We start from the raw sequence: 21,465 nt of genomic DNA, 5'->3' as shown, positions 1-21,465 counted from the left end.
CAATTGCCACAGGAGAGACTGCTCAGCCCCTACTACTTAGAGTTCCTGAAAACCCGTAGCCACATGAATTGAGAGCCCAAGAATTGCCTGTATTTTGTTTTAATGCTCGTCAGTGTAGAACTTAAACATTTCTGAAAAGAAACAAAATTGAAGCTTCGTCTTGCCCTCATCAGAACACAGGCATAAGAAAACCAACCCAAAACAGTACAGCTAGTCCTGCTGGGAGTGAAATTACAGAGTAACCAGCTCTTCTTGCGGTTTGGAACACTCTGCTGCAAATGGTAAATGATTAATTGATCAAACATCAATTAAATCTGAGATTAATTTACAAGAGGCAAAAGGTAGACATATGGAACTGGCTCACACTTCAACCAGGATCTCACTAAATGACAAAATAAATAGCAGGGCTAGATGTTCTATTTCTGTTTCTTTCAATAAATGAAGAATGGTGACAAATTTCTGAGGACAGCCCAAATTTGAGAAGGATATCCCATGAGTCTCTAGAATGAGCTCTTTAGCCACGAGGAGGAAGTGACTGATGATCCTCACAGTCACCTTCGCTGCAACAGACATCAGGGAGACTCCTCTGCAATTACAAACAGTTTTGGTTGAGGGGTTTTTGACAATATTCTCCAGCAAGTACTGACTGCCTTGCTGTCCTTCACAATTTTCACTCTGAGCTCACATTCAGCCAAGTCTTTGAGTGGTTGGGCAATAGATAATCTTAACAGCACTGAAGAAACCACGTATACTTGTATCCATGATGGCACACAAGCTGTGATCTATACCAAAGCAGCCTGAATTAAATGAGCTTGTCATTATTTCAACCCTTCAGCCCATAAGACCTTAAGGCATAGGAGCAGATATAGGCCACCAAGGCTGCTCCACCATTCAATGAGAGCATGATCGATATGATAATCCTCAACTCCACTTTTCGGCCTTTTCCTTGTAACTCTTGATTCCCAGTCTTCCTCAGCACTGAATATACTTCATGACCCAGCTCGAGAGCTCTCTGTGGTAAACAATTCACTACCCTCGGAGAAGAAATTCCTCCTCATCTGTCTTTATTTTGAGATTATGCCTTCTGGTCGTAGACTCACCCACTGAGGGAAAACCACATTTTTGCATCTATTCTGTCCATAATCCTAAGAACCTTGTGTGTTTCAATAAGGTAGTCTCCCATTCTTCTATATTCCAATGAGTAAATCTTTCCTCATTACACAGTCCCTCCTCTTTTCAGCTAAGTGAACCTTCCCTGGACTTCTTCCACTGTTTGCCTTAGCTAAGGGGCCCAAACTGTTCACAGTATTCCAGCTGTGGCCTGACTAGAAGCTTGTAAGTTTTAGCAAAGCTTTACTTCTTTTATACTCCATTTCCTGTGAAATAAAGGCTAACATTCCATTTGTCCTACTACCTTAACTTGCATGCTAGCTTGTGATTCATGGATGAGGATTCCCAAATCCTTAGCTTTCTGCAGTCTTTCTCTTCTTAAATAATTTTCAGCTCCTCTATTCCTCCTGCCAAAGTGCAAACCCTCTCATTTTCCCACATTATGTTCCATAATCTTTCATATTTTCTCCCTGCAACACTGCAGTTCACTGCCACACTACCCACAAGCATGGAGAAACATTTAAATGTAAAACTGATCAATCTAAACTACCTTCGATCTAAAAACCAAAGTCACTCCAGCTTCAATCAATGATCTTCAGTATACAGAAGTCAACATAATCAAAAAATGCTTTTGCACAGTAAAAAGTCATTAGGTCCATGAATCATCTCTGTGTTGAGTAATTCATCCAGGGCCATTCCTTCACCTTTTCCTCGTTGTCCTGTAAATCTTTCTTCAGATAAGGATCTAATTCTCTTTCAAATGTGTATTGACCCTGTATCTACCACAGTCTCAGGCAATGTGCTCCAGATTTTAACCATTCACTGTGTTAAAAGATTTTCCTCATCATCTTCTTGCTTCTATTGTCAATAACCTTAAATTACTGTCCTCTGGTCCTCAGCTGTTCAATCAATGTCCTGCCTGCTAAATACCCCTGTCCAATCCTGTGCATTCACTCACTCAGAAACTAAGCTCCAGGTCCTCAAGTTGTTCTCCAAAACCCATGAGGCAAGATTTCTACAAAACACTCAGAAAACCAAGGTACTCTTCCAATCAACTCCCACAGCATTCCTCCTTCATTATCAATTAAGATTAGCAGAGAGATCCTGCAAAATATGCATCATGTTCTAGATCTATTGATCAGTTCCCACAATTACCTGGACTATATATCCTCACACACTGCTTCCTGTAAAGACTCTCGGTTTTCACACTTCCTCCATCTCTGTCGCATTTGTTCCGATGATGTCAACTTCGACAAGGGAGCCAGGATATCCACCTTCTTTCTCAATCAAGGGTTCCCCAGCACTGCTGTTGACAGGGCTCTCAGCCAGGCCTGACACATCTCCCACACTTCAGCCCTCGCCCCCACTCTTCCCCTTTGTCCTTTCCTACCATCCCATCAGCATCTACATCCAGAGGATCATTAACCACCTTGAGACACGAATTCCCCTCTCCTCCCTTGCCAGCCTCCAGGATATCCTGGTTCACTCTTCTTTCAATCCCAGTACCTCCCCCAACACCTCCACGCCACCTTCGGCTGCAACTGCAGAAGGTGTAACACCTGCCCATTTACTTCCGCCCTCCTCAGTATCCAAGGGCCCTAACACACCTTCCAGGTGAAGCAGCGCTTTATCTGCACTTCACACAATCGGGTCTACTGCGTTTGCTGCTCACAATGTGATCTCCTCTACACTGGGGAAACAAACCATAGTCTGGGTGATTGCTGTGCAGAGCACATGTATTCTGTTCGCAAAAAGACCCTGAACAACAAGTAGCCTGCTACTTCAACACACCACCCTGTTCCCTGGTCAACATGTGTGTCTCAGGCTTGTTGCAGCGCTCCTGCAAAATTTAGCACAAGCTGGAAGAATAGCACTTCATTTTCTGCCTGGGGACCCTGCAGCCTCTGGATTCAATATCAAGTTCAATAACTCACCCATGCCCTTACCCCAACCCCCACAACTAGGCATTGTAATCACCACCCAATGTTAGCCACTAACAATCCCCACTAACAGATACTCATCCTCCTAGCCAGACTGTTACCTACTCCTTTGTCTGCTCTTCTCTCTTTGGGCTCTATCCTTACCTACCGTTTATGCCTTCCCCCCTCTCCTCACCCTATTCTCCGCATATAAACCTATATTTTTCCAGCTACCATCAGTTCTGAAGGTCACACAACCCAAAACATTAACTGGGATTTCTCCCCACAGATGTTGCCAGCCCTGCTGAGCTTTTCCAGCAATTTCGATTTTTGTTTCTGATTTCTAGCATCTGCAGTTCTTTCAGTTGTTGTGACAAAATTCATCACTATCTTTACTAGCCTTCAGCTGATTGAGGAAGACATTACTCGAGTATCAGGATCACACACCTGAGACTCAGCTGGTGATTTATTGGCAGCAGTGATCCTGCTCCTGTTTCAGGAACTTCAACAACTGCTTGTAGGCATTGCCAAGCTGCACTGCAGTACCACAGGCAATGCATTTGCAAAATGCTTCAAATCTGCACTTCACACAAGTGGTCAAACAGCAGGGTCTTCCAGGAAGTCAACATGCCCAGCATCAAGGTGCTAATGGCTTGACACCAGCTCTGTTGGACAGCAGAGTTGTGGAGATGCCAGACACTGGACTCACAAAGCAAATATTCTAACTGGGACTCAGTCAAGGCATGAAACTCCCAGGTGGGCAGCAGAAACCCTTTAGGAGTGACCATAAAACTTCTTCAGAGAGGTCAAACATCCCTGAAGTCTCATGGAAAATCCTGGCTTGTGACCGCCCAAAATGGAAGATAAATATTCAGGAAGGCATCGAACACCAAGAGCCTTTATCAGGCAGAGGTGAAGCTGAAGCACTCAAGGAACACACAAATCTCCAAATATTCCATCTACCCAATCCTTCAAACACCACCTGACTTGAGCGCGACAGAGGCAGCATATTGCACATTGGATTTGTCGGCTGCCCCAGAACCCACTGAGGAGTGGAAATGAGCCACCTTCAATCCCACAGGAGCTAGCTGAGTATGTGTGAAAGAACAAATTTCCATGACAGTCGCAGTAGTATGCCCTTGTTACCAATGGCACCACAGTTAACAACCAGGCACCAACACAGATAGATAACAATAAACACTACAGATGATCCCCACCACCCCCCGCCCTTCCGATAAGCAGGGACTCTCAAGAAGCGAGTGGGTCCAGAGCAAAAATTCCCCAGGGATTCCTGTAAAGATTATTTTCCCCCCACAAGGCAGATTTAACAATAGGATCATTATAAATCAATTTTTTTTAAAGTCACTATTTTTTGGCACTATTATCTGTTAGACAGGGCAAAGTAAGCAGGCTTCCTTCTCTGAATTATTATGGTTGAATTTAATCAATTCAAATGTCATTCTCATTTTCCCAATGTCAGCAATTGACCAGATTAAGGAATTTGGTTTTATTGTTCGCTACGAGGGGATGTAAATGGGGGACCTTTTGGGTGCCTAGTCCAGGACCAGCAACACTGACCTATTGTCATAGAGAGAAAAGGCTCTCAGCCCTCGACAAACTTGGCAGTAAACCTCAATAACACTTACCAGAGTGGGAATGTCCTTTTCTTGTCCCGGCTCATACGGTTGCGGTTTATGGTTGTAGAACAGGGCACAGCATCCAGGTGGTGGGAGCTGTTGGGCAGGGTAGGCACCCACTGACTATTGCGCTTCGCTTTGGGCTCTCTGTATGGGAACAAAGGAATATAGACACACATGAGATTGCATTGGAAGAGCTCCATGGACACACCTCCAAATTTATATCAAACGGCCTGTTTCATACACAGTGCCTCATTATAACATATGGCTGCTTGGCAAATCAAGGCGGCACGCGGAGGGCAGGGGGGAGCACAGGGAGAGAGAGGGTGCGCGCGAGGGGGGGAAAGGGTGCGCGCGAGGGGGGGAAAAGGGTGCGCGCGAGGGGGGGAAAAGGGTGCGCGCGAGGGGGGGGGGAAGGGTGCGCGCGAGGGGGGGGAAGGGTGCGCGCGAGGGGGGGGAAGGGTGCGCGCGAGGGGGGGGAAGGGTGCGCGCGAGGGGGGGGAAGGGTGCGCGCGAGGGGGGGGGGAAGGGTGCGCGCGAGGGGGGGGGGAAGGGTGCGCGCGAGGGGGGGGGGAAGGGTGCGCGCGAGGGGGGGGGAAGGGTGCGCGTGAGGGGGGGGGAAGGGTGCGCGTGAGGGGGGGGAAGGGTGCGCGCGAGGGGGGGGAAAGCCTGCGCGCGAGGGGGGGGGAAGGGTGCGCGCGAGGGGGGGGGAAGGGTGCGCGCGAGGGGGGGGAAGGGTGCGCGCGAGGGGGGGGGAAGGGTGCGCGCGAGGGGGGGGGAAGGGTGCGCGCGAGGGGGGGGAAAGGGTGCGCGCGAGGGGGGGGAAAGGGTGCGCGCGAGGGGGGGGAAAGGGTGCGCGCGAGGGGGGGGAAAGGGTGCGCGCGAGGGGGGGGAAAGGGTGCGCGCGAGGGGGGGGAAAGGGTGCGCGCGAGGGGGGGGAAAGGGTGCGCGCGAGGGGGGGGAAAGGGTGCGCGCGAGGGGGGGGAAAGGGTGCGCGCGAGGGGGGGGAAAGGGTGCGCGCGAGGGGGGGGAAAGGGTGCGCGCGAGGGGGGGGAAAGGGTGCGCGCGGGGGGGGGAAAGGGTGCGCGCGAGGGGGGGGAAAGGGTGCGCGCGAGGGGGGGGAAAGGGTGCGCGCGAGGGGGGGGAAGGGTGCGCGCGAGGGGGGGGGAAAGGGTGCGCGCGAGGGGGGGGGAAAGGGTACGCGCGAGGGGGGGGGAAAGGGTACGCGCGAGGGGGGGGGAAAGGGTACGCGCGAGGGGGGGGGAAAGGGTGCGCGCGAGGGGGGGGGAAAGGGTGCGCGCGAGGGGGGGGAGAAAGGGTGCGCGCGAGGGGGGGGAGAAAGGGTGCGCGCGAGGGGGGGGGAAAGGGTGCGCGCGAGGGGGGGGAAAGGGTGCGCGCGAGGGGGGGGAAAGGGTGCGCGCGAGGGAGGGGAAAGGGTGCGCGCGAGGGGGGGGAAAGGGTGCGCGCGAGGGGGGGGAAAGGGTGCGCGCGAGGGGGGGGAAAGGGTGCGCGCGAGGGGGGGGAAAGGGTGCGCGCGAGGGGGGGGAAAGGGTGCGCGCGAGGGGGGGGAAAGGGTGCGCGCGAGGGGGGGGAAAGGGTGCGCGCGAGGGGGGGGAAAGGGTGCGCGCGAGGGGGGGGAAAGGGTGCGCGCGAGGGGGGGGAAAGGGTGCGCGCGAGGGGGGGGAAAGGGTGCGCGCGAGGGGGGGGAAAGGGTGCGCGCGAGGGGGGGGAAAGGGTGCGCGCGAGGGGGGGGAAAGGGTGCGCGCGAGGGGGGGGAAAGGGTGCGCGCGAGGGGGGGGAAAGGGTGCGCGCGAGGGGGGGGAAAGGGTGCGCGCGAGGGGGGGGAAAGGGTGCGCGCGAGGGGGGGGAAGGGTGCGCGCGAGGGGGGGGAAAGGGTGCGCGCGAGGGGGGGGAAAGGGTGCGCGCGAGGGGGGGGAAAGGGTGCGCGCGAGGGGGGGGAAAGGGTGCGCGCGAGGGGGGGGAAAGGGTGCGCTCGAGGGGGGGGAAAGGGTGCGCGCGAGGGGGGGGAAAGGGTGCGCGCGAGGGGGGGGAAAGGGTGCGCGCGAGGGGGGGGAAAGGGTGCGCGCGAGGGGGGGGAAAGGGTGCGCGCGAGGGGGGGGAAAGGGTGCGCGCGAGGGGGGGGAAAGGGTGCGCGCGAGGGGGGGGAAAGGGTGCGCGCGAGGGGGGGGAAAGGGTGCGCGCGAGGGGGGGGAAAGGGTGCGCGCGAGGGGGGGGAAAGGGTGCGCGCGAGGGGGGGGAAAGGGTGCGCGCGAGGGGGGGGAAAGGGTGCGCGCGAGGGGGGGGAAAGGGTGCGCGCGAGGGGGGGGAAAGGGTGCGCGCGAGGGGGGGGAAAGGGTGCGCGCGAGGGGGGGGAAAGGGTGCGCGCGAGGGGGGGGAAGGGTGCGCGCGAGGGGGGGGGAAAGGGTGCGCGCGAGGGGGGGGGAAAGGGTGCGCGCGAGGGGGGGGGAAAGGGTGCGCGCGAGGGGGGGGGAAAGGGTGCGCGCGAGGGGGGGGGAAAGGGTGCGCGCGAGGGGGGGGGAAAGGGTGCGCGCGAGGGGGGGGGGAAAGGGTGCGCGCGAGGGGGGGGGAAAGGGTGCGCGCGAGGGGGGGGGAAAGGGTGCGCGCGAGGGGGGGGAAGGGTGCGCGCGGGGGGGGGAAAGGGTGCGCGCGAGGGGGGGGAAAGGGTGCGCGCGAGGGGGGGGAAAGGGTGCGCGCGAGGGGGGGGAAAGGGTGCGCGCGAGGGGGGGGAAAGGGTGCGCGCGAGGGGGGGGAAAGGGTGCGCGCGAGGGGGGGGAAGGGTGCGCGCGAGGGAAGGGAAAAGGGTGCGCAAAAAGAGGGGTGAAGGGAGTGAGAGAGTGGGTGGGAGGGCACATGCGATTGGGGACGTGTGGGCGGTGTGCAGATGGGCAGGTAATGGAGACCATCATGGGTGTGAGGGGCGCCAGCGTGCAAGCGAGTCGGCAGTGCCCGTGCAAGCAAGATAGATCGCGAGTGACGGGGAGCTCAGAGGGGGCGGTGGTGCGCGTGCGAGAGATGGGGTTGGCATTGCGCACAAGCGAGGGACATTGTAAGCAAAAGACAGAACTAGCAGTGGTTATAACTGAGGCTCACCACACCTCAAAGAAGGGAAGCAGTTGAGAAGGAAAATCTTTCATGGTAACTTCAGCCAGTGCAGGAATTAAACGCAATCTGATGGGGTCACTCTACGTCACAAACCAGCTATCCGGTCAGCTTACGTAACCGCAACACTAATTTGACGAACCATTACACTTCCAGCATTCAGCCTAAAAACCAGCAAGGTCCATCACTCAGCCAACAACTGATTCTGACCAAGCACTTATCCTATGAATGCGCACTAAAGTCGCTAGTGGCTTACCAGACAACAGATCTGCTCGCTCAATCAAAAGGTAGATGACTTTTGATGTTATAATTGAATCTCACTGGCCTCAGACAAAAGGAAGATATTGAGAAGGTGAGTCCTTCATGGCAATCTCAGCCAATACAGGAATTAAACCCACCCTATCGAAATCATCAACCCCAGCCGTCCAATCATCTGAGCTTGCCCCAGTATTTATTACCCCAAAATCGGCAGCACCCAGCACTAGCCCTCACTGATCCTGAAAGCAACCACTGACCCAGTAAAAATATTAGAAACCAGCACTGACCCACTATCATCCTGCAAACAGGCACTGCCCGAGTATTAATTCTACAAACCATGACTAATGGTAAAGGTGAAGACACCATAGTCTTACCAGACTACAGGACTGCTTGCTCATTCAAGAGAGTGAGCGAGAGCAATGGAGACATGACTGGCTTAACCCGAGAGTCACCAAGCCAGCCCTCATCCTCACCCTACAAAACCGCACCACCCTGCTCTCATTCCACAAAACCACCGCTACACCTGCACTAATCCAAGAAACAGGATTACAAACAGGCACTAACTGTAAAGGTAAAGTCACCAGCGTCTTTCTAGCTGATAGGTCTGCTCGTTCAACTGAGAGAGAGAGACACAAGTGGTGATGGTTATAACTGAGACTCACTACACCTCAGGCAAGGGAAGAGGTGGAGAAGGAAAGTCCTTTATGGTAACCTCAGCCACTGCAGGAATTCAACCCAAGGTCTCGGTGTCACTCTATAATCGCAAATCAGCCATCCAGCCTTTCAGCTAACCGCAGCATTCAGATCACAACCAGTACCACAATACCACTCAGCCCACAGGGTAGCACGAATTCTAGAAACCGACAGATCAAACCCCAATCCTTCAAATGGACACTAAAGGTCGCCAGAGTTTTACGAGACCATAGGGCCACTTGTCATTAGAAAGAGACGTACTTTTGTTGTGGTGAGATCTGAGTGTCACCACGTCTCAGATGAGGGGAAGAGGTTGAGGAGGAGACACTTTACGGTAACCTCAGCCAGTGTAGTATTTGAACCCATCCTGCTGACATCATACTATGCTGCAAACCAGATGTCCAGCCAACTGAGCTAACCGTGGCACTCATGCCACAAAGCGACTGACTGAGCACTAAACCAACAAAACTGGCACTGACTGAGCACTAATCCTATCAACAAGCACTCACGATAAAGGTAAAGATGACAGACTTACCAGACCACAGGGCTAGCTGCTGTTGTACCTGAGGGTCAGCGCCACTCAGGTGACAGCGAGAGGTTGAGGAGGAGAGACCTTCATAGTGACTTCAGCCAATGTGGGAATTGAACCCACAATGTTCACATTACCCTCCATCACAAATCAGCTGCCCAGCCATCTGCACTAACCATGGCACTTAACCTCCAAGCCAGCATTCATCTTACAAACCAGCACTACCTAATCCTATAAACCGGCACTAATGGTAAAGGTAAAGTTGCCATGGACTTACGGGACCATACGGCTGCTTACTTACTAGAATGAGAGAGACACAGACAACTGGGTTGTGGTTATACCTGAGGATCATCACGCCTCAGGTGAGTAGAAGAGATCGAGGAGGACATGGTAACCTCAGCCAGTGCAGAAATCAAACCTACGTTGTTGGCATCAATTTGCATTGCAATCTAGCTATGTAGCCATCTGTGCTAACTGTTGCACTGATTGTGCTAGCCAGCACTACTCCAATACTAATCCTACAAACCAGCACTGACCAAGGACTCTGTCTCCAAACCCATAATCCCCCAATACTAATAATACTAAGCAACACAGAACAAAAACACTATTCCTACAAACCAGCAGAGACTCAGCATTAATTCTCCAAATTAATGAGAGTTTAGTGTCAATGTGTACTGCCCTGGGTCAGTGTTAGATACAGACAACAGTGATTGGTGATGACTGTGAACATGTACTGTGCTACAACAGGGTTAGATACAGACAGCAGAGAGTGGTAATGGTTTAGTTTGAGTGTACTGGACTACATCAGTCTTAGATACAGATAGCACATAGGTGATGATTCTTTAAGAGTGTACTGTCCAACACCTGTTAGATACAGGCAGGACAGAGATAGGTGATGGTTCAGTTTGTGTGTACTACACCATGTCACTTAGATACAGATAGCACATAGATGATGGCTCAGTGTGAAAGTGTACAGTACTATGCCTGTCAAGAGTCAGATAGAAGTGAAACAGGTGATGACTCAGTGAGTGTGTGTGTTGTACTGGGTCAGTACAAGATATAGACAATATAGACAGATGATGGTTCAGTGTCAGAGTACTGTACTACATCTGTTAGATACATACTACAGTGAAGCAGGTAACACTTGTGTGTATGTGTACTGGGTCAGTGTTAGATACAGTTAGTACCTGAGATAGGCAGGTGGTTCAGTGCTGATCGAGATGGCTTTGTACTTCTCATCATTTCCCTCTAGGATTTCCTCCACCTCCGCAGCTTTAAGAAGCGTCACGCTGGTAGCTAAAGTGGTATAACCATGATCTGATCAATTAAAAAAACACAATATAAATACTTCAAATGTACTGTTTTAATCTAAAACCTGAGAAAAGAGCAAACTTTTGGAGTTCTGTACTTTCAGTCTCCCAATTACGCTTTGCAGGTCCTCTCATTATCATCTCCAAATCCCCAATCCCTTCCTCAATTCCTAACTACCTGACCCAGGAAAGATCTCCTGATTCAGAACTCCACACGAGTGCACCTCCACTGCCACTCCATGGCTTACCCTCATAACCAGTACTAACTGCTTCCCACAAAGCACCAGCCTGCTGTGCTGTACTTATCACACTCTGGAGCCTGTTCCTCCCTCTGTGAAACACGAGCTCTCCCCAACACCCACAATCATTTGTGGGTCCTGCCATTTTCCCATCCTCCATGGGGCCTGCTTTCCCTATGTATTAGTGGTCACATGACTGCCAGAAACCTCAGAAGAGCTTAAGGGAATCCATAGACCTATCTCCCATTAAACTGGAATCATTTCGTTACGGATGTGGTAATTCTGTCATTTATAGAAATAATGTGACTTTCAGTGTGTGGGTGTGCACCAGTCCAGAACTAGAGGACAAAGATTTAGGGTCAGATGGAAAAGACTTAAGAGGCTTAAGGTGCAACGTTTCACTCAGAGGGTGGTGCGTGTATGGAATGAGCTGCCAGAGGAAGTGGTGGAGGCTAGTACATTTATAACATTTGAAAGGCATCTGGATGGGTATACGAATAGGAAGGGTTTACAGGAATGTGGGCCAAGTGCTGGCAAATGGGACTTGATTAATTTAGGATATCTGGTCGGCATGCACGAGTTAGCTCGAAGGGTCTGTTTCCGAGCTGTAAATCTCAATAACTCTGTAATTCATCAAGTATTTAATTAACACTTATCACTGTTATAATACAGGAGGCAACAATTCAGCCTACTGTATCTGCACTGGCTCTGCACATGAGCACATCAATTCAAAACATTTAAACAGGTCAAACAAGGGTCGCAGGCTAATTACACAGCAATACATCAAATGAAAGTGGGATATTAGAAACATCCTTTGCACCTTTGGATGGGAGGGATTTGAAACACAAATATGGTTCCCACACCTGCTCAGTATTCAGAGTTAATGCAGTGGAGCTCTCTGCTAACTCTCGCTGTTGTAGTCATACCTAAAGAAGCACAGTATAAAAGGCCAGAAAGAAGAAATCACAGAATCCCTACAGTGTGGAAACAGGCCCTTCAGCCAACAAATCCATACTGACCTTCTGAACAGTAACCCACCCAAACCCATTCCCCTACCCTATTACTCCATATTTACCCTGCCTAATACACCTAAACTACACATCCCTGATCACTATGGGCAATTTAGCATGGCCATTTCACCTAATCCAGCTGAGGACAAATCATCCAGGACAGTAGCTGGTTATATCTCTGTCAGAACATTACAGCAAAAAGAAAAATCCACTCTGCCCATGCTGGTTCTTAAAAGGAGTTTTAAAGAATGAGTCCCATCCCCACACACTTTACCCACAAACCTGCAAAATTTTTCTTTGAATATGAATTGGCTAATTATTTGAAACGTCATTACCAAAGCTGCTTTCAGCATCTTTTCAAAGTTAGAAGTCACACAACACCAGGTTATTGTCCATAAGACATAGGAACAGAAATTAGGCCATTCTGCCCATCGAGTTTGCTCTACTATTCAGTCATGGCTGATGGGTTTCTCATCCCCATTTTCCCACTTTCTACCCATCACCTTTGATCTCCATGGCAATCAAGAACTTATCTGTTTTAAATATACTCAATGACCTGACCTCCACAACCTTCTGTGACAATGAATTCCACAGGTTCACCACTCTCTGGCTAAAGAGGTTTCTCCTTAGCTCTGTTCTAAAAGGTCTTCTCTTTACTCTAAGGCTGTCCGCGCAGGGCCTTGTCTCTCCTGCCAACGGAGACATCTTCCCAACCATTCAAGCCGTTCAATATTCTAAAAGTATAAATCAGATCCCCCCCCTCATCCTTCTAAACTCCGAGTATAGTCCCAGAGTCTTCAAAAGGTGCTCATATGTTAAGCCTTTGATTCCTGGGATCATTCTCATGAACCTCCTCTGGACCCACTCCAGGGCCAATACACCTTTGCTGAGGCATGGGGCCCAAAATTGCTCACAATACTCTAAATGTGGTCTGACCAGAGCTTTATAAAGCCTCAGAAGTACATCCCTGCTTTTATATTCTAGTCCAACAGGTTTATTCAAAATCATAAGGTTTCGGAGCACTGCTGCTTTGTCAGGTGAAGTGGAAGGAAGCTCACAGGCACAGAGTTTATATGCAGAGAGATAATGGCAAAATCATTCCAGGTAATTAAGAGTGTCAAAACACAAGTACAAGTTATCCTAGCCTGGGAGAAAGATCAAGTACTCACAGGGAATGCCCAGTATGGAGTGAGAACAGACCCATGACTAAAGGAGGACTGTGATTTGGAACTTTTAAATTTATTTCTTATTTACTATTTTATACCTGACAGTTGGACTGGGGTGTACAAAGTTAAAAATCACAGCACCAGGTTATAGTCAGATAGGTTTATTTGGAAGCATTAGCTTTCGGAGCGCTGTTCCTTCATCAGGTGGCTGTGGAGTATAAGATCATAGGATACAGAATTTATAGCAAAAGGTTACAGTGTGACGTAACTGAAATTATATCAGACGTGGAATGTTTGTTAAGTCTCTCATCTTTTAGAATGGGCATGTTGGTTTCAGTTCTTTCATATGTAAATTCCAGAACTTTCTTAAAGTTACACTCTCAAGTGAACTTTAACAATAGGTGCCATGTTAACCCAGATAATGCACTGACAGTGTGAGGTGCCCTGTGTGAGGCCATCTGTGCCCCAATGTTCAGACTGATTCTAAAAAAGGAATTTACTGAATCTTACATGGATTCATGCAGGTTTTGAGCAAAATAAAATGTAATTCTGCGAGTACATATTCACCCAACAAATGTGCGCGCGCGCAGGGCGGTATGAGCGTCTGTGCGAGAGTGAGAGTGTAAAGGGGTATAAATCTGAGAGAGGTGTATGTGTGAGCATATGAGAGAGGGTCTGCATGAGTGTAAGGATCTATAGGAGTCTGTGTGTGCGTGTACGTGTGTATCTGTCTGTGTATATGTGCATGTAGTGCGTGGGGTCACCTGTACTATGACATGAACCCCAGGTCCCAGTTGAGGCCATCCCCATGAGTACTGAACTTGGCTATCAACCTCTGCTTGACCACTTTGCGTTACTGCCTGTCCCGAAGTCCACCGTGGAAGATGATCACCCGAAGGTCCGAGGTCGAATGTCCCAGACCGCTGAAGTATTCTCAGACTGGGAGTGAACACTTAAACACACACTTTCTCACAGACTTATACCCCTTTACACTCTCACATACCCATACACACACTCTCTTACACTCAATCACCCCCCCCCCCGCCCCCGCGCACACATCCTCATATATGAGTTTGTGGGGTGAATTTGTACTTTACTCAAAAACTGCATGAATCCATGTAAGATTCAGTAAATCCCTTTTTTAGATTAGAATCAGTCTGAACATTGGGGCACAGACGGCCTCACACAGGGCACCTCACACCTTCAATGCATTATCTGGACCAACACGGCACCTATAGATAAAGTTCACTTGAGAATGTAACTTTAAGAAAGTTCTGGAATTTACATATGAAAGAACTGAAACTGTCATGCCCTTTCTAAAAGATGAGAGATTTAACAAACTCTTCAGGTGTTCTTCAATATATTTTCAATTAGATCACACTGCAAACTTTTGCTATAAATTCTGTATCCTACGATCTTATACTCCACAACCACCTGATGAAGGAGCAGCGCTCCGAAAGCTAGTGCTTTCCAAATAAACCTGTCGGACTATAACCTGGTGCTGTGTAATTTTTAACTTTGTATACCTGACACTAAGTGTAATGTTGAACTTTTAACTTATTTCTTCATTTTTCTACTTTTTACCTAGGTACCTTGAACCTAAGATGGCGTTGTCAATAGTGACATTGTAAGCAATTCGGTATCCCTATACTTGAGTACACATGACAATAAAACCTAATTCTATATCCTCTCTCCTTAAACCGTAACTTCTGGTTCTAGACTCCCCATTGGGAACATCCTTCCTCCATTTATCCTGTCACAGTCCCTATCCTGTTCCAATCCCTAACGGGGAAGCAAGCCAGTCGGCTCACGCCCACACTGACCCTCCAAAGTGCATCCCACCTAGACCCACCCTCCTACCCTATAACCCTGCATTTCCAGTGGCTAATCCAACTATCCTGCATATCCCCAGACACTAGGCAATTCAGCACTGCCAATCCACCTAATCTGCACATCTTTGGACTGTGGGAGGAAACCGGAGCACCCGAAAGAAATCCATGTGGAAACAGGAGAACGTCTGTGTGGTGTTTGCACAATAGCCCGATGCTGGAATCAAACCCGGGCGTGATGGAATACTCTGACACTGAGGCAGCAGTGCTTAGCCTGAGCCACTTTGTTATCCCCTGTCCGTGATGGAATACTCTCCACTTGCCTAGATGTGGTTAACAACACTTTAGAAGCTTGACACCATCCAGAGAAAACAGTGTGCTTGACTGGCACCCCATCCACAATCTTCAATATTCACTCCCTTCACTCCTGCAGTGGCAGCAGTGTGCATCACCTGCAAAATAGATCGCAGCAACTCACTAAAGGCCCCTTCTATAGCACCTTCCAAACCAGCAACCTCTAACACCACGTTGCACAAAGCAGCACATATATGGGAACACCATTACCCACAAATTTCTCATAACTCTCAATTGGAAACATATCACTGGTTCAATATCCTGCAATCAAGTGAACTGAAGTGGGTCAAGGCAGTTCACCAATTACTTAAGAGTACAGACAGGCGATACATGCTGGCCCAGGCAGCAACACTCATATTTCTGGATGTAAGTTTGCTCACTGAGCTGGAAGGTTTGTTTTCAGACGTTTCGTCACCACACTAGGTAACATCATCATTGATCCTCTGATGAAGCACTGGTGGTATGGCCCGCTCTTTATTTACGTGTTTGGGTTTCCTTGAATTGGTGATGTCATTTCTCAGGGGGTGGTAAATGGGATCCAAGTCAATGCGTTTGTTGATAGAGTTCCGTTGGAATGCCATGCTTCTAGGAATTCTCTTGTGCGTCTCTGTTTGTCTTGTCCTAGGATGGATATGTTGTCCCAGTCGAAGTGGTGTCCTTCCGCATCTGTATGTTGTCATTTACAAAACACCTTGCAAGAACTGTAACAAACACTACGTTGGACAAACAGGCAGAAATAGTGAGAAATAGATACTAATGAGAGTGGGTCATATCTTTTTGTGGCTAGCTGATGTTGATGTATCCTGGTGGCTAGTTTTCTGCCTGTTTGTCCAACGTAGTGTTTGTTACAATCCTTGCAAGGTGATTTGTAAATGACAACATACAGATGCGGAAGGACCCCACTTCGACTGGGAGAACATATCCATCCTAGGACAAGCCAAACAAAGACACACACGAGAATTCCTAGAAGCATGGCATTCCAACCAGAACTCTATCAACAAACACATCGAGTTAGACCCCATCTACCACCCCTGAGAAAAAGAACGGAAATGACATCACTGCAGGAAATTACATCACCAACCCAGGTAACCTAAATACAAATAAAAAAAGTGGGCCAAACTACCAGTGCTTCACCGGAGGCTCACTGATGATGTTGAAAAATGTGTTGCTGGAAAAGCGCAGGTCAGTCAGCATCCAAGGAGCAGGAGAATCGACGTTTCAGGCATAAGCCCTTCAACGTCGATTCTCCTGCTCCTTGGATGCTGCCTGACCTGCTGCGCTTTTCCAGCAACACATTTTTCAGCTCTGATCTCCAGCATCTGCAGTCCTCACTTTCTCCTCACTGATGATGTTACCTAGTATGGCAACAAAACGTCTGAAAACAAACCTTCCAGCTCAGTGAGCAAAATTATATCCAGAACCTCAACCTGAGCTACAAATCTTCTCAAAACTCACTAGCCCATATTTCATTAAAAAAAGCTTAAAATTTGAGTCACTAGAGTCTCAAGCAGTCCCAGTACCATTGCAGAGAGGGAGAAATGCGGGAGCTAGAATTGCTCATTAAATTCAAATCCATCAAAAGCAAAATCTGGTGGTTGGTTCCCTCTCCTCCACAGTGAACTCAAGATTGATGACAATGCATATTCCTCAGAGTTGCTCCTGTTGTGGGTTCTGCAATGCAGTTCAAGTATTGGAACAGATCGAGACTTAGACACTAGGGCGAGCAATTTTAAAATGGTAAAATAGCAACATTATCAGCACATTCCACCACTAGCATGCTTATTTTCAGTTCGGTAAGATTCCTGACTTGTGCTGAGTTAGCTTTTTTCAGCCATGGGCTTGATGAAAATGTTCAGAGTTGGGTTCTGGGAGTGAATGAAGCCATAAATCACAGTGACTATCCACTGATCTCTATTTGAAAATGCAGGTGGGAGGGGTTGCAATGGTGTGACAGCCTCCACAGTTGAAAAGAAGGCCAACATACTTCCCACCACACAGAATTAACGAGCTAAGGTTCAGGTATGATCCTGGTAGTAATATTGCAGAGAGAATCAGCATCTTCAGGAGAGCTGGTGGAGACTAATAAATACAAAACACTTTACCTGACAGGAGCATTGCAAATGTGTGTCCTTTCAGCAATAACTGACTGACCAGTCACATCACAACAGAAATATAGACACCTACCATGTGAGGATGCCACAATCTTCTTTCTTTCTTCAACTGTAGCTAGTCGGCGACACAGAGATGGGTATCTTTTGTACAGGGAACCCCTGAACATGCGCAAGTAGTTACCAACCTGAGACAGAGAGAGCTTGTGAAAGAACTTACATCATCATCTCAACAGGTTTAAAAACAAGAGTTGAAAAAATTCTCACACAGCACTCCCACAACAATAGCCCGGAGAAGTGACAGTGTTTGCTGCAGATTGCACAGGAAAAAACAAACTTACTTCACTAAATGCAGCAGGAACTTCCTCTTTTCTGCAAGATCCAGTGTCCGAGTGCAGCTTTGTAAGACTTTGGTTAGGCCACATCTGGTGTATTGCATTCAATTCCAGGTGCCACATTATAGAAGGATGTGGAGGCTTTGGAGAGGGTGTTGAAGAGGTTTACCAGGATGCCGCCTGGATTGGAGGTTATGAGCTATAAGGAGAGCCTAGAAAAACTCAAGTTGTTTTCTCTGGAGTGGCAGAGGTTGAGGGAAGGCTTGATGGAAGTCTATAAAATTATGAGATGCATAGATTGAGGGAAAAAGATTCTGACCGTCAACTCTGAGTTGAAATGTGTAATGTATTTAAAGCAAGAGGAGGAAAATTCAAAGGAGATGTGAGGGGTAACTTTGGAGGCATTACAATAAGGGCGTTTAAGGGACTTTTAGATAAGCACATGAATATGCAAGAAAATGGTTAGATATGGACCAAGGGCAATCAGAACAGACAGGTTTAATTTGGCATCCTGTTCGGCACGACATTGTGGGCCAGTGCCCATTCCTGTGCTGTACTGTTCTATGCTCTAAGCCAAACCGTGAGACCGTCTAACTTGACACAGCACCAGTGAACCCACGACTGACCCCCCAGTCATGTCACAAACTGAAGACTTCCCACTCTCAGGTCAATGTTCAATTCAATCATAGAATTCCGACAGTGTTGAAAGAGCCATTCAGCCCAGCGAGACTGCACTGACCTTCTGAAGAGAATGCCACCTAGGCCTACGCCTGACCCTATTCCCACAACCCCTCAATCTCCCTGGCTAATCTGCCGAACCTGCACATCCCTGGACACTACAGGGCAATTTAGTATGGCCATCCATTTAACCTGCACACCTGCAGACTGTGGGGAGAAATCGGAACACCCGGCAGAAACACACACAGAGGGAAAATGTCCAAACTTCATACAGGCATTCATTCAAGGCAGAAAAGGGCAGGAGAGGGGTTAGGGGTGCTGGGGCAGGGGGCAGGCAAGGGCGAGCAGGGTAGCGGAGGGCAGGGTGGCAGGGTGGCGGAGGGCGGGGTGGCGGGTGGCGAAGGGCGGGGGGCGATGGTGGGGTGGGGGAGGGTGGGGGAGGGTGGGGGAGGGTGGGGGAGGGGTGGGGGAGGGGTGGGGTGGGGTGGGGAGGGGTGGGGTGGGGTGGGGTGGGGTGGGGTGGGGTGGGGTGGGGGAGGGCAGGGGGTGGGGGAGGGCAGGGTGGTGGGGTGGAGGGAGCAGGATGGAGGGAACAGGATGGCAGGGTGGTGGGAGCAGGGTGGTGGGAGCAGGGTGGTGGGAGCAGGGTGGGGGAGGGCGGGGGTGGAGGGATGGGGGGGGTGGAGGGATGGGGGGGGTGGAGGGATGGGGGGGGAGGGATGGGGGGGGAGGTGGAGGGATGGGGGGGGGAGGTGGAGGGATGGGGGGGGGAGGTGGAGGGATGGGGGGGGGGAGGTGGAGGGATGGGGGGGGAGGTGGAGGGATGGGGGGGAGGTGGAGGGATGGGGGGGGAGGTGGAGGGATGGGGGGGGGAGGTGGAGGGATGGGGGGGGAGGTGGAGGGATGGGGGGGGGAGGTGGAGGGATGGGGGGGTGGTGGAGGGAGGGGGGGGTGGTGGAGGGAGGGGGGGGTGGTGGAGGGAGGGGGGGGTGGTGGAGGGAGGGGGGGGGAGGTGGAGGGAGGGGGGTTGGTGGAGGGATGGGGGGGAGGTGGAGGGATGGGGGGGAGGTGGAGGGATGGGGGGGAGGTGGAGGGATGGGGGGGAGGTGGAGGGATGGGGGGGAGGTGGAGGGATGGGGGGAGGTGGAGGGCAAGGTGGAGGGATGGGGGTGGGGAGGGCAAGGTGGAGGGATGGGGGTGGGGAGGGCAAGGTGGAGGGATGGGGGTGGGGAGGGCAAGGTGGAGGGATGGGGGTGGGGAGGGCAAGGTGGAGGGATGGGGGTGGGGAGGGCAAGGTGGAGGGATGGGGGTGGGGAGGGCAAGGTGGAGGGATGGGGGTGGGGAGGGCAAGGTGGAGGGATGGGGGTGGGGAGGGCAAGGTGGAGGGATGGGGGTGGGGAGGGCAAGGTGGAGGGATGGGGGTGGGGAGGGCAAGGTGGAGGGATGGGGGTGGGGAGGGCAAGGTGGAGGGATGGGGGTGGGGAGGGCAAGGTGGAGGGATGGGGGTGGGGAGGGCAAGGTGGAGGGATGGGGGTGGGGAGGGCAAGGTGGAGGGATGGGGGTGGGGAGGGCAAGGTGGAGGGATGGGGGTGGGGAGGGCAAGGTGGAGGGATGGGGGTGGGGAGGGCAGGGTGGAGGGATGGGGTGGGGAGGGCAGGGTGGAGGGATGGGGTGGGGAGGGCAGGGTGGTGGGATGGGGGTGGGGGACGGCAGGGTGGTGAGATGAGGGTGGGGAGGACAGGGTGGTGGGATGGGGGTGGGGAGGACAGGGTGGTGGGATGGGGGTGGGGGAGGGCAGGGTGGTGAGATGAGGGTGGGGAGGGCAGGGTGGTGGGATGGGGGTGGGGGACGGCAGGGTGGTGAGATGAGGGTGGGGAGGACAGGGTGGTGAGATGAGGGTGGGGAGGACAGGGTGGTGGGATGGGGGTGGGGAGGACAGGGTGGTGGGATGGGGGTGGGGAGGGCAGGGTGGTGAGATGAGGGTGGGGAGGACAGGGTGGTGGGATGGGGGTGGGGAGGACAGGGTGGTGGGATGGGGGTGGGGAGGGCAGGGTGGTGAGATGAGGGTGGGGAGGACAGGGTGGTGGGATGGGGGTGGGGAGGGCAGGGTGGTGAGATGAGGGTGGGGAGGACAGGGTGGTGGGATGGGGGTGGGGAGGACAGGGTGGTGGGATGGGGGTGGGGAGGGCAGGGTGGTGAGATGAGGGTGGGGAGGACAGGGTGGTGGGATGGGGGTGGGGAGGGCAGGGTGGTGAGATGAGGGTGGGGAGGACAGGGTGGTGAGATGAGGGTGGGGAGGACAGGGTGGTGGGATGAGGGTGGGGAGGACAGGGTGGTGGGATGGGGGTGGGGAGGACAGGGTGGTGGGATGGGGGTGGGGAGGACAGGGTGGTGGGATGGGGGTGGGGAGGGCAGGGTGGTGGGATGGGGGTGGGGAGGGCAGGGTGGTGAGATGGGGGTGGGGAGGACAGGGTGGTGAGATGGGGGTGGGGAGGACAGGGTGGTGAGATGGGGGTGGGGGAGGGCGGGAGCTATCTGAGGCTGGAACGGGGTGAATGAAGGTGGTATCTGTGGGGCTGAGCTCTCGTTTTGCGGGCCCTTGTCAGTGACAGTCGTTCCCGGGCTGTATCTCACCTCTGAGCCGATCATGTACCACTCTCCCGCCTCCTCCAGCTGGAATTTCACCGGCTTCTGGCCGAACGTTTTACTCGCCGCCATCTTGCCCCCCCCGCCGGCACTGCGCATGCGTCAGAGTCCAACATCCCAGCACACAGGCCAGAGACATCCCATAATAATCAAACATCCCATAATAATCCAAATCAGATCCTCAGTAACAAAAACATCCCAGAATAATCATCAAATGTTCCATAATAATCCAAATCAGACACTTCTCTCCCATTACAGTCCATAATAATCACCACATGTCCAAAATAATTGAAATCAGTCTCCTCCTCAAATAATAGTCCATAATACTCATTAAAAAATCCCAGGACGATCACAACACATCCCATAATAATCCCAATCATAACCCATCCTTCGCAAAAACAGTCCATAACAATCACCAACCATCCCATAATAATCCATGTCAGAATCTCTCATCACAGTTCATAATAAGCACAAAAATATCCTATAAAAATCGCAGAAACATTCCATAATGATCCAAATCTGAA

General features: G+C 51.5%; 1 protein-coding gene across 4 annotated transcripts in view; it reads right to left on the bottom strand.

The window, feature by feature from the left end:
* smarcb1a (SWI/SNF related BAF chromatin remodeling complex subunit B1a) overlaps positions 1–21,022 on the bottom strand; it is a 38,346-nt gene extending 17,324 nt beyond the window's left edge. The window contains exons 1-4 of one of the 4 annotated variants that reach the window (XM_043716184.2): positions 20,930–21,022; positions 17,359–17,470; positions 10,454–10,583; positions 4,676–4,813 (exon numbers count right to left, since the gene is read on the bottom strand). In XM_043716184.2, the coding sequence (XP_043572119.1) occupies positions 4,676–4,813; positions 10,454–10,583; positions 17,359–17,470; positions 20,930–21,013 (464 nt within the window). In that variant the 5' untranslated portion in view covers positions 21,014–21,022. Of the gene's footprint in view, positions 1–4,675; positions 4,814–10,453; positions 10,584–17,358; positions 17,471–17,623; positions 17,872–20,929 lie in introns of those variants that run through there. The other 3 variants (XM_043716185.2, XM_088000256.1, XM_043716183.2) reach the window with 3 other exon arrangements.
* Positions 21,023–21,465: the final 443 nt, after the last annotated feature.

This window comes from Chiloscyllium plagiosum, unplaced genomic scaffold (genome assembly GCF_037043375.1).
Source record: "Chiloscyllium plagiosum isolate Xiang-an unplaced genomic scaffold, Cpla_swu_hap1 HiC_scaffold_24, whole genome shotgun sequence".
Taxonomy (NCBI): domain Eukaryota; kingdom Metazoa; phylum Chordata; class Chondrichthyes; order Orectolobiformes; family Hemiscylliidae; genus Chiloscyllium; species Chiloscyllium plagiosum.
The sequence above is the reverse complement of the archived record's forward strand: the minus strand, read 5'-3'. Positions and strand labels throughout refer to the sequence as shown.